The 12,206-nt window shown below is 46.7% G+C and overlaps 2 protein-coding genes across 3 annotated transcripts in view; both read left to right on the forward strand.

The window, feature by feature from the left end:
• Nucleotides 1-12,206, forward strand: part of UPF3A (UPF3A regulator of nonsense mediated mRNA decay) — a 116,783-nt gene that overhangs the window by 71,868 nt on the left and 32,709 nt on the right.
• CDC16 (cell division cycle 16) overlaps nucleotides 1-12,206 on the forward strand; it is a 36,313-nt gene that overhangs the window by 16,058 nt on the left and 8,049 nt on the right. For both annotated transcript variants that reach the window (XM_056129805.1, XM_056129806.1), the window contains exons 13-16: nucleotides 4,095-4,247; nucleotides 6,815-6,878; nucleotides 9,577-9,638; nucleotides 10,652-10,787. In XM_056129805.1, coding sequence (XP_055985780.1) covers nucleotides 4,095-4,247; nucleotides 6,815-6,878; nucleotides 9,577-9,638; nucleotides 10,652-10,787 — 415 coding nt within the window. The remainder of the gene's footprint in view (nucleotides 1-4,094; nucleotides 4,248-6,814; nucleotides 6,879-9,576; nucleotides 9,639-10,651; nucleotides 10,788-12,206) is intronic.

A 12,206-nucleotide genomic window follows, 5' to 3' on the forward strand; every position in this document is an offset into this window, starting at 1 on the left:
AAGTCACAGGCTTCAACAGCAAACCCTCTTTTCTTAAAGCCTTGGGGGCTAAGCTGTCTGTGTTCACATGTCAGTTTGCTCGGGAGCCCTTCTCGGCTCAGACTTCTCACTGTTTCTTCTCCTGCTGCCAAGAGTAGTTGGGTGTTTCTTTGGTTTTGATTTGAGGGCCACACCTGGGTAGTATTCAAGACTACTCTGGGCTTGGTCATGCCTGGTAGTACTTGGGGAACCATCAGGTGCTGTGGGTTGACCCTGGATCTTGCGGTGTGAAGCTGGTGGTCCAGCCCATTGCTCTGGTTCCCGTGTTTCTTCGTCCCACGGGGCCACCAGTCTAATCACACCGGAACCTGTCTTTTTGTCTTTAGTTAAACACTCAGCCTTTACAAGTTCCTCACAGATTTTCTCTTCAAATACAGTCACTGGAGTTTGGGGCTTAGTATATATATAATCTCTTGAGAGGATGCATGCAGTCTATAATGCTAGTACATTCTTAGAGATAGTTGTTCAGGAGAAAATTATTCAGAATGACCCTCACCCTACTATGTTTCTCTGTTCTGTCCACCTAGATGTGAGACCTCTTCCAGTGTTTTGCAGAAGCGTGACCCACTGTCTGCATACAGTCGTGATCTAGTGACCTGATAAATCGATAGAAAATTTAATGAAATGATCCCTACCTCATGTTTCCCAAACTAACAAACTGTCTCTTGTTGTATTCTCAAATCAGCTTACCAAAATAAGCATGATTTTCTCTCAGTTTCACGTCTCTCTCTTTTTTTTCCCTTTTGGGTCACACCTGGCCGTGCACAGGGGTTACTCCTGGCTTACGCACTCAGGAATTATTCCTGGCAGTGCTTGGGCGACCATATGGGATGGTGGGAATCGAACCCGGGTTGGCCGTGTGCATGGCAAATGCCCTACCTGCTGTGCTATTGCTCCAGCCCCAGTTTTACATCTCATCACGACAGATTTGTAGTCCTCCTAATTAGCCTTGTAGATTGAGTAGATGTTTGAAATTGCCTAAATGTTCTGAGATTTCCTTTTTGAGTCTTAACTTTGGGCCGCCGGTTACTTAAGAGTGTGTTGGTTAATTTACACGATTTACCGATGAGTGTCCTGAACCTCCTGTTTCAGCTCACATTCATTGTGGTCAGAGAACATCCTTCTGCCTGGTAGTTCTACCCAGTATGAGGCTTGTTTGGGAATTTCTAGGTCTCCCTCCAGTTCTCTCTGTGCAACAAGCGATTTGCTTCCCTGTTAGGCACGAGTGTCTCGTACACTACAGAGCATTGATCGAATGAGCCTTTGTCTTTCCCAAGTCTCTTTCCGTTATTAGCAGTTACTGTTGATGAGGTGAGATGTGTCTGTCAGTTTGCTGTTAGTTTTGTGTCTCTAGTTTTTGTTTTAGTCTTCCTTACTGACCTCTTGTGTTTTCTGTAATGAACCAATTTGGTTTTTTTCTACAGTATTTTTTCAAAGTTTCCCAAAAAATGGGTTCTCTCACAACAGTATAGTTTGGATTAATACGAACTAGCATGCCTTCTAACCCCAGTAGTCAGTCGTCATTCTCTGCACACCAGCAGTATTCTCATGGGAACTTCCTTTCTGACACTGCCCAGAGCTGTGCAGACCCCACAGTTGCATTTGTCCCGGGGATGTTTCTCCTCTGCCACAGGCGCTTCTGACTGGGCGGGCTCCCACAGCCCCCTCCTAAGGCTTGAGAACAGCTGCTAAGACGAATCAGCTTGGGACGGCGTTGGTCTGCGGTTACCTGTGTACTGTGTGTGGCACTCAGAAGTGGTGCCTGGCTGTGGGTGGGACACAGGTGCCTCCCGGCTCTGGCTCAGACTGCATCCTCTGCCGTGCGGGGCTTGCCCTCTTCAGGAGGCTCCACATCTCCTGGCTTTGCACCCGGGAGTCATTTGTACTGCTGCTCAGGTGACAGCACGCTGTGCTGGAAACTGAACCCAGGTCATCACATGCAAAGCAAGTGCCGTACCCCGCTGTATATCTCCAGCCCCTGCTTTCACATGTTCTTTCTGTCCCTTTTTCATTGGCTCCGTTTTCGGAGGCTCTTACCATGCTCGAGTGCGTGTGCTTCTGAATGCTGGGTCTCACTTTTCACTTTTTCTGTTCCTCAGACTGGATGATCTCTGATTCGTTTTTGTGTAATTCAGATTTACTGCTGAGCATTCTGGAGAATGCTTACATAGGTACCAACTCCCGGTTTTCTACTTTGGTTCTTGTAAGTCTTCTCTCTTCCTGTTCTGTGTGGGGAGATACTGTTTTCTTATTGTGGTTCTTAATTTCTGGGTTCTTAGGGTGTGTGAAAGAGCGCGTGTAGAGTGCTTCTGTCAGAGGGCCCCTTTCTGGTCCTTGTTTCAGCTGACAGCCTCCATCTGTGGCCACACTTTCATGTTACTTTGCCCGTTTCCTTGTTTTATTGAAACCAGACATTTAAGGAATAGCTTGTTACATCTCTAGAAATCCGTTTGTTGGGGCCGGGTAGGGCGTTTACCTTGCACGTGGCCGACCCAGGTTTGATCCCCGGCATCCCATAGGGCCCCCTGAGCACTACCAGGAGTAATTCCTGAGTGCAAAGCCAGGAGTAAGCCCTGAGCATTGCTGGGTGTGACCCAAAAAGGGGGAAAAACATAGAAATCAGTTTGTTGTTTTTGCTCCTTGTTGCTGTTCGGTCATTTTTTTCCTCATCCTGTTTCTCTCAGAGTTGGTGTCCATTGTCAGGTGAGACTGTTGAAGCCTTTGCTTAGTGAGCCAGTTGTTCCTGGTTGTGGCCTGAAGGGCTCTGTCCTGAACTGGGCATGCCTCAGTGTCCCAGACTGCACCTCAACCATGTTTCTTTTTGCGCTCAGGGTTGCATTTAGCTGGAGATGAGGTATTGGTCTTCTCACATCTTCCTTGTGGGAGCGGGGGAGGGGGGCGCGTATGGTGCTGCTCACCCGTCCTGCATCCCTGGTGACTGGGGGCTGTTCAAACCTCCCTGTGGGCATTTTGCTCCCTAGAAAACCTTTTAGGTTTTAGGTCGTACCTTTTGTTCACCCCAGCAAAAGTAGCATAATTTCTTGCTTTCAAAATTACACCACTGGTTTCTCATGGAGTGATGAGGCAGCCTGGGAGCTGGGCTCCCCTGGGTGCGCCTTCTCGGTGGGGTGTCTCAGGAGCGCCACACTCACTCTGTCCCTCAGTGGCTGCTAGCCAGTGGTTTTGCAGCTCAGATGTCAGCAAGTGCTCGTTTTCCCAGATAAACACTCCTCAGATCTTGGTGAATTTTGGTTGACTTTCAGAGACAGGTTTTTTTTTTTTGTACTGTTTTGACAGAGTTAGTATTGCTTTTGTGGAACAGAAAAAAAAAAAAGATTTGAATATGGGAGTGCCCCACCCTGCCTGTAAGGAGCCTGAAGGCTCCTGTGGGATAGGAGAGAGAAGGGGGCAGAAACACGGGTCCTGGTTTTAGACGTGAGCAGAGCACAGCCACCCAACACTGCCGGTGTGCTTGGGACCCAGCGCCCACGCTCTTCCTCCCCCCTTGCAGACCTGAGCACCTCTTCTGCTGAGTCTGGGACTGTGTCCTGTTGACCTTCATCCGTTTCAAAACCAGTTCCGTTTCTTGACTTTGTCTTCATGTCAGCCCTGCTCTGAATGCGAAGAGATGAAAATTCAGCCCAAATGGGATTATTGCCTACTCTGTGCCTAGAGATAGTCTTGGAGGGTGTGAAAGGAAAATGGGCCCGTCATCATCGTCGTCATCGTGCGGGCGCCCTGCGAGGGAAACGAACCCAGCGGCTCTAGTTCAGGGAGGGGAAGGCTAGAGCACTGGACTTCTCCCCGAGCGGGATTTTGTTGGTTTTTGCTGTGAAAAGTATGAGACAAGGTGAGGAGGTTAGATCAACCCTAGGAGTACCACATTACTCCAAGACTTCTTTAGATGTTAATTAAGAGTAGGTGACAGGGTATGGAAAAACCAATGCTGTGTTTTACTGTGTTTAAATTATTTTGCAGGCAGGATTTAATATAGCTAATTACTGTTGAATTGTGGTTTTGGGTGTTGAATATTTGAAATTTTCCAATATTTTTAGGTGTCATTTGCCAATGCTTTATATCGGACTAGAATATGGTTTGACCAATAATTCAAAGTTGGCTGAGAGATTCTTTGGCCAAGCTTTAAGCATTGCCCCAGAAGATCCTTTCGTTATGCATGAGGTTGGCGTGGTTGCATTTCAAAATGGAGAGTAAGTACTGATGGCCACAAGCCTATTTTCTCATTCGCTAGACTTTATCCTGTCAGCCGCTCTTTGGTCTTCATTTTTGCTTCTGTACATACTACTTCAGAGGGTGGAGACGTGTTTTCCTTTGTTTGTTTGTTTTAAAGGATTATCTTTGGGTTTATTTAAAATCATGGCCCATTAGCGCTTCCTCTTTATTTGGCTTCCACGAGCTGTTAATTTCATGATTGAACAGTCAGTGCCAACGTTGCACTGCTGTGCCCCGTGATTGCCTCAGCCATGCCTCGTTGATTAGGCATCGAACCCCAGGCCCTTACGTCTTCAAGGCAAGTTTTCGGCCCCTCTCGCACTAGCTGAATCCCCAGCGGAGCATCTCCCTGGGCTTCCCCGCCCCCACCCCCCCCACCCCTGCTTTTTTTTTTTTTTAATTGAATCACAGTGAGATACACAGTTATAAGATTGTTCATGATCGGGTTTCAGTCTGGAGAATTCTTGCACAGGTACTAACTCCAGACTTTCTACTTTGGTTCTTGTAAGTCTTCTCTCTTCCTGTTCTGTGCGGGGAGATTTTCTTACTGTGGGTTCTTGATTTCTGGGTTCTTAGGGTGTGGAAGAGAGCTTGCTTAGAGTGCTTCTGTCAGAGGCCCCTTTCTGCTCCTTTGGGCTTCAGTCATAGAATGTCCCAGCACCCATTGCCTTACCAGTGTGCATTTCCCACCAGTAGTGTCCCAGTTTGCCCCTCGCATGGCTCTGACAGGCATGTTTCCTCCCTCCCTCTTTCCTTCCCTCCCTCCGTCTCGCCCTCTTCCCACCCTCCACCTTTTTCGTTATTACGGTTTGCATTCAGATTCTGAAAGATTATCATGTATATCCCTTTACCTACTTTTAACACTCCGTTCTCCAGAATGATTATTTCTACTATTGTCACACTGGTTCCTTCTATATCTAAGTGCTGCTTCCCTTTTTTTATATTTAAATTTGTTTTGTTTTGTTTTAGGCCACACCTGGTGGTCCTCAGTTCAGGAATCGCTCCTGGTGGGGCTCAGGGAACCATACAGGATACCAGGGGTTGAACCTCGGTCGACTGCATGCAAGGGAAACACCCTACCTGCAGTACTATGTCTCTGGCTCCAAATATTTCATTTTCATTGTAGGCTCGGTATGGTTATGATAGTGTTGGTATAGGAGTCAGTGCCTGTGAGGCTCCAGATCTTCAGCTCATGGCCATGTGCTTGCAGATGGACACTCTGAGGCACCTGCTGTCCTTCAGGCCCCCTCCCCCCCCTGCATTTTTCAGTGAAAGTGTAGAGTTACAAGTTAATCTGAAAACCAAACTCTTTAGGATGGTCAAGTCTCCTGAGTCTCTGAGCCAGCAGAGGCATCACTATCTTGGATCTTTACAGGAGAAATGATTCATTGTCTCTGAATATCTTACTTCTTTATGCTAAATTATATAAAAAATAGTAAATACACTTACTCGATCTGTATGTATACTGATATGAATACATTGTAAAAAATCAGGATTCTCAGGCTGAAGAAATAGTACCGTGAGTAAGGAGGTTGCCTTGCAGGCACGCGACCAGGTTCCATCTCCGGTACTGTGTGATTCCACACACAGCCAGGAAGAAGCCCTGAGCATAGTTGGGTGTGGTCCCCCCAAAACAAACCCAGAATTGGACTATCTAGTATGGGTGAAGAGATCGGCTTGTAACAATTCAGTGCAGCACCGACGGTGTGTCTGCAAGTCAGTGAGGATGTCCCCGACTCACACATGGGTTCTCATACTGAGGGCAGGCACAGGGTTCAGCTCTCACACGCAAGCTGCTGTGTTTGGTTTTGTTTTGCTGTCCTATGCCATAGTTTTCACTTTTGTAGGCTACTTGTTGTAACTTTACTCTTGAAAATGAGCCCCGTGTTTGTTTTCTGCTCTGTGCTCCTAAGCACACGATGACCCTGGAGAAGACGTGTGTGTAAGATGGGCTGTTCAGACTGAGCTGGACGGTGAATGGCCTTGAGTCCTTTGCTGACCAGTCAGTGATATTTATTGAACAGGACTGTCTCTTCCAGCCTTCTTACATTTGTGGACTGGCCCTTGTCTGTAAGTTGGTCTGCCAGATCATAGTTAATCATCACTCCCACAGACCAATGGGTCTTCAGTGTTCTGGCAAAAATCAGTGAGGTCAGTCCATTGAAAACCACTGGACTAAGATGTTCTAAAACAAAAGCGTACAGACAGCAGGTGTTACCCGTTAATCAGTTGATGAAAATACTGTGCTCAGAGGTTTGTAGGCCCCCAAACCTGCATTTTCTCTAATGGGCAAAGGCCAGTATTTGCTAAATCAGTGTTCACCAAAGTAATAGAGCGTGATTATGAAAGAAAATCAGAATTGAATTTCTCTTTTGGTGTCAATGCCATAAATGAATAATCTGTCTTATGTACGTTTGAATTTTAATAAACTACTAAAACTTGCCCTGTTTTTTAATATTATAAAGAGATATTTAGAATTTTTGTGAAAGAAATGTTTATACATGCTGATTTTGAATAACCTGGAGCCTTTTTCCTTCTATTTTAGATGGAAAACAGCAGAAAAATGGTTTCTTGATGCTTTGGAAAAGATTAAAGCAATTGGGAATGAGGTATTCTGTGATGTCTGTAGATACACAAACACACTCCCAAGTGTGTTTACTCTTGGATGAGAACATGGTATAGACAAAGTGACTTGCCCAGAAGTAACAAGTGGCACATTAATTTTTTTTTTCTTTGGCGGGGGTCACACCTGGTGATGCTCAGGGTTTACTCCTGGCTCTGCACTCAGGAATCACTCCTGGTGGGCTCAGGGAACAAATGAGGATGCTGGGGATCGAACCTGAGTCGGCTGCGTGCACGCAAGAGCCTTGACTGCCGTCCTGTCACTCCGCCCCTACGCACTTCAATGTTTGGATTTTTAGGCGATCGAGTATTTCCCTGCGTGGTACAACACGAGTCTCAGTACTTGAGCGACTAGGTGTAGGACGCTTGTTTCCTCGGAGACCCTCGTTCTGGACGTGTGGAAGTGGCTGGCACGTATTAGGTGGCTCTTTGAAATGGAAGTGTGTGGTGTTTATCATCTGACACATTCTGCCCTTTTCTAGAATTTCAAAGAACTTGGTCTTTGGCTCATGGGAGAGCACAGCACGGCAGCAGACCCCACTTTGCAGGAGTAGGCCGACGTGTCGTTCCTGTTCAGAGCTGTCGCTGCTCAGTGTTTGAAATTCTTGATTTTTCTGTATGAAAAATTTGCCCCGGGAATCTGTGCTCAAGGTCAGACTTCCCAGCCAGTGTGGATTTGTGGCCACTGGTTTAGGTCCCATTGCATGCCGCTGTCCCTCTGCTCCTGGTTGCTTTTGTTTGTGTTTTTTGCCTTGTTCTGTTCTGATGAATCTTCGCAGTTTTGTTCTGTTGCTGCTGGGGGCGCTCGCCTATCGCCCCTGCCACGTTTCCTGACTGCTGCTCTTGACTGAACAGACACAGTTTCCTGGGCGCCCTTCCAGGTGGCGGTCTCACCCTGTAGATTCAGTCTGATCGTTTGGCTTTCTTCTCCTCACATGTGCTTAAAAACTCTAAACGTCTGTGTGTTTATGCATGTGTGCATACAAAGCAGGAACCTGTTCAGTTCGGGGAAGTCTGGGTAATAGATGTGTTTCTGTGATTACAGGACTAACACTTATTACTACTTTGCCAATTTTCAAAGATGGATTACCTTAAGACCTTGCCGCTCAGACTCGACCATCCTTACAAGTACCATCTAGAAACTCCTAGAAATGCAGAGTGTCATATTTCCTGAGTCAAAATCTGCAGTTTTAGCAAGATCCCCAGGTGATGAAGCAGGGACGTAGCAATGCAGTTGAGCACGCCCTTCATGTGTAAGACCCTGAGTTTGACCCCCCCAGCACTGCAAAAGGGAAAAAAAGAACACAAAATCACTTAAAGTTTTTTTTTTTTTCATAATCCAAAGGCGCTTTGGGGTCTTAGAGAAATGAAAGTTCCTTATGAAATCTTGAGTGGTTTTAAGTACAGAAACAGCACTGTTCTCAACTAGAAAGGGCAAGCGCAAGGGCTGGAGAGATGGGACAGTGATCGAGGCGAGACTTGCCTTGCATGCGGCCAACACGGTTTCAGTCCCCAGCAGCACATATGCTCCCCTGAGCCCTGCCAGAAATGAGCCCTGAGCACCCCAAAACTGGGCGTGCAGTGTGCGGGGGGTGGATGAAAGGAAGACACGCTTTGCCTTTGGCGTGAACTCCAAGAGCGTTGGGGTAACTGGGCGAATGGTTTCAGCCTGAAGGGGCTGAGAGTGCTGAGCACAGGCTGCCCTGGCCTCCGTCCTTGCCGCTGTGCAGTTTTGTGGACACTGTTGCGAGCAGCTCTCAAGAGCCAGTCCAGGAGTAGCCCCAGGCACTGCCCGGTGTGGCCCAGAATCAAACGGAGAGGGAGACGCCTGAAGAATTTGCTTCTCTTCCCGCCGGCCAGTCATCCCGAAGCCGCGCTCTGTAGACTGGGAGCGAGACTCGGATCTGTTTCTTCTGGCTCAGACCTGCTGGGCGACAGCGGTGCCCTAAGCCCAGGGGTGGCCATTGACAGGCAGCAGAGGACTGTCTGGGGGAGCGGAGGGACGGACACGAGGCAGCTAGGTGAAGAAGGTGCTTTCTTCTGCGTGCAGACCAGCTCCTCCGTCATGGAGAGTGGTCAGACGGCGAGCAGGCGGAAGTGGGCCGAGAGGGTTTCGGATGTGGAGAACGGTGTGCTCTAGGCTGGAGTGATTTCTGTCTGACTTAGCTTGTGAATGCACAGGAAATGTCAGGAAATGGAGCTCAAGGTTCGCTGTGGGTCACTGAGAGGTCAGAAGGTATTGTCAGGGTCTGTACCTTAGCCTGTACATCGTGGGGGGTGGGATAGAGCACTGGGTCACGGAGAGAAGGACAACATGGTTCAAGCGGTGAAATGACAGTTGGATTTTAGGGAATCTGGAGGGGTCAGGGGTGCCAGTTACCAGTGTTAAGAGGACTCAGGGGTGTGAGGTTAGGGATGGTGAGAGTTTTGCATTGAGCACATCGGATTGGAAGTGCTTTTGAGATTTCACAGTACAGACAAAAGCATTGGACAGGAAATAGAAAATACGAACTTTAGCAAGGCGAGCTCTCTGACAACACGTGCTAATGGAATAATAGAAGCCTTTGGAAGCCACCCAGGGTGGGTGATCCCAGCTCACGGATCTGTGAGCAGAGCTTACAGACTGAAGAGGCATGTCAGGCTGAAGAGACACGTGCCAATCCTGCGTTTGGTGTTCCGTTTCAGGTCACGGTTGATAAGTGGGAGCCTTTGTTGAACAACTTGGGGCATGTCTGCAGAAAGCTGAAGTAAGTGAAGGAGAGCATTTTCACACTTACGCTCTTTAAGTTTACTCAGTTGGTGTACCTCCTTTTTTTCATTTTATGAGACATTCTACTGTCTTTCACTTGGTAACTCATATATATCGAGCTTAATTGTTATTGTTTATTTCTGCTGGTGTAATCTTAGGCTAGAAATATATTGACTGAGACATAACTTATTTTTTCAGGTGAAAAAATTTGTACTCAAGGTTAATTTTTTAATTATTAAAAATTTAGAAGCATTAGGGGCAGTAGAATTTAATACCTATATCCTAATATGCCAATTTTGTTACATGACAAATACGACAAATGAATAGGGTCTTTGGTTAATGAACTTTGGGAAGCGCTGGTTACTCAGGATTTAACAGGTTTTTCTTTTTCTTTTCTTTATTGAATCTTGATTTTGAAATATAAGAGCTGAGGCATGTTTCTGACTTAGCACAAAACCGTAATTTACAAAAGAGTTTTCAGGGTAGGCCAGTATGTAGTTCAGCGTGAGACAATTCGCTCTGTATGAGTGAAACCTGGATTTAATACCTGGCCCTGAGAGAGGAGTGTTGGCAAGACGTGCAAGCGCCAGAGAGAGAACTTTGGGAAATCCTGTCGCCTTTTAGGGACTTAAACTGTGTTTTGTTCGTTTGTTTTGTTTTTTCACTACCCCACTTTGTTGGTTGACCCTCAGTGACAGAGGCCTTGCTGTAGGGCAGTCGGGGTCAGGATCTAGTTCCAGTCTCTGGCCAGATGAGAGATAATACAGCTGGCATCCGCATAAAAAGTGCCCTCCGCTGATGGGATGCGTGGGGCGGTATAACATTGTAGGGAGTTGCTGAAGACATCCAGCGGTGAACTTGGAGGACCCCAGACAGCCTAGACTAATTGATACGGGAAAATGTTTGTTTTTCCATAAACGAGTAGACTGGGGGATTTCATGTGTTCTTGCTGCCCACTGATGATGGTCTTCCTGCTCTCCCCTGCCTGCCTCTCTGTTCCTTCTCTTACAGAAAGTACGCGGAGGCACTGGATTATCACCGTCAGGCACTGGTGCTGATTCCTCAGAACGCGTCTACGTATTCTGCCATTGGCTATATCCATAGTCTAATGGGCAACTTTGAAAATGCTGTGGACTATTTCCACACAGTAGGTCTTTTGTTGGTACCTCCCTAACTCTAAATCTGCTTAACTTCACACTTCTAAGAAAAAATCTTTTCTAGGCAATGTATTGCTGCTTTGAAATGCTTTTAAAGTGCTTTAAAGTCCTTGTATATTTTACATTTTCCTTGCAGAGGAAAGCACATCTGTGTTGTTTAAAACTTACCGGATTAAAAAGAGTTTAGAGACTTGTCCTGAGAGTACAGAAACGGGAATGTTTCTTAGTCCTGTGAGGTGGGCATTTCCTGCATTCAGAAATGCAGGTATGTCTTCGAGAGAGGGTTCCCACTGAGACTGAATGCCAGTATTGCAGTATGGCAAGTTCCCTAGAAGTCTGTTTCTACTGCTTTACAGTCTGTTGCATATATGGTATTTTTTTTTTTAATGACACATTTCAGCAGCAACGTGCTGTTGTGAAAATGAAGGAATACACAGACCTCTCTGGTTTTTTTTGTTTTTGTTTTAAAGTGAAATGGGTAAAGTACAAAAAAGGAACTTTGCCTGCACCTCTTCAACAGTAAGTGCCCTTTTGGAACTCCAGTCTTTGCATTTATGACTTTATGGGTAATTGCTGTGGATTGTTTCAGAAGATGAACAAAACAATCTGTCCATCCACAGGGAATGACTATTTTCATAATCCATATGCCATATTTTATAACATCTAAGATACTTTGTAATCAGGAAAAAATCCACTGGCACTTAAATTTGAACATGCTTCTTTCCAATCTCTTGTTTTTAAGAAGTTAGAAAAAAATGCTGACTGATTCTTATTAAGGTCCCCTTCGCACCTACATTTAAACAAGAAGAAGAGAGTAGGTGACATGGTTTAATCTTTGCACTTGGTTTAGTTCTTGTAAATCACTTTTGTGCTGGCGATCTGCTGCCCCTGCTGTCCTGGTGCCTCCGTACCCAGCTTCCCCCTTTGGAGACAGGAGCTCTGTGAGGCTTATGCTTCCGAGAAGTGTCAAGAGGAGCTTTTTAGACAACCCCACAATTCTGGCACCTTTGAGTGTTTATCGCAGGGCTTAGGTCTAGTCTGTTGGTGCCACCAACACAACCCCAAGTCCACAGCACACAATAGACATATCCTTCACAGCTGTGCCACTGACACAACGAGATGACAGCCAGCACTGTCAGGGAGTTCATTGACAGGCCAGAGAGCTAGTGGGGAAGGCACCTGCCTTGAATACAGCTTGTCCGGGCTCACTCCCAGCAGGACATGTGCTCTCCTGAGCCCCTCCAGGAGACCTCCCTTCGCCAGGCAGGTGTGGCCCCAAACAAACAGCCAAAGAGACGCTGCATGGGGCTGGAGCTGTAGCACAGCCTATAGCGGGCAGGGCACTTGCCTTGCGTGTGTCCAACCTGAGTTTGATTCCCAGTACCCCTTGGGGTCCCCTAAGCCCCCCC

This window comes from Sorex fumeus, unplaced genomic scaffold (genome assembly GCF_029834395.1).
Source record: "Sorex fumeus unplaced genomic scaffold, SorFum_2.1 ptg000072l, whole genome shotgun sequence".
In the NCBI taxonomy this organism is placed as follows: domain Eukaryota; kingdom Metazoa; phylum Chordata; class Mammalia; order Eulipotyphla; family Soricidae; genus Sorex; species Sorex fumeus.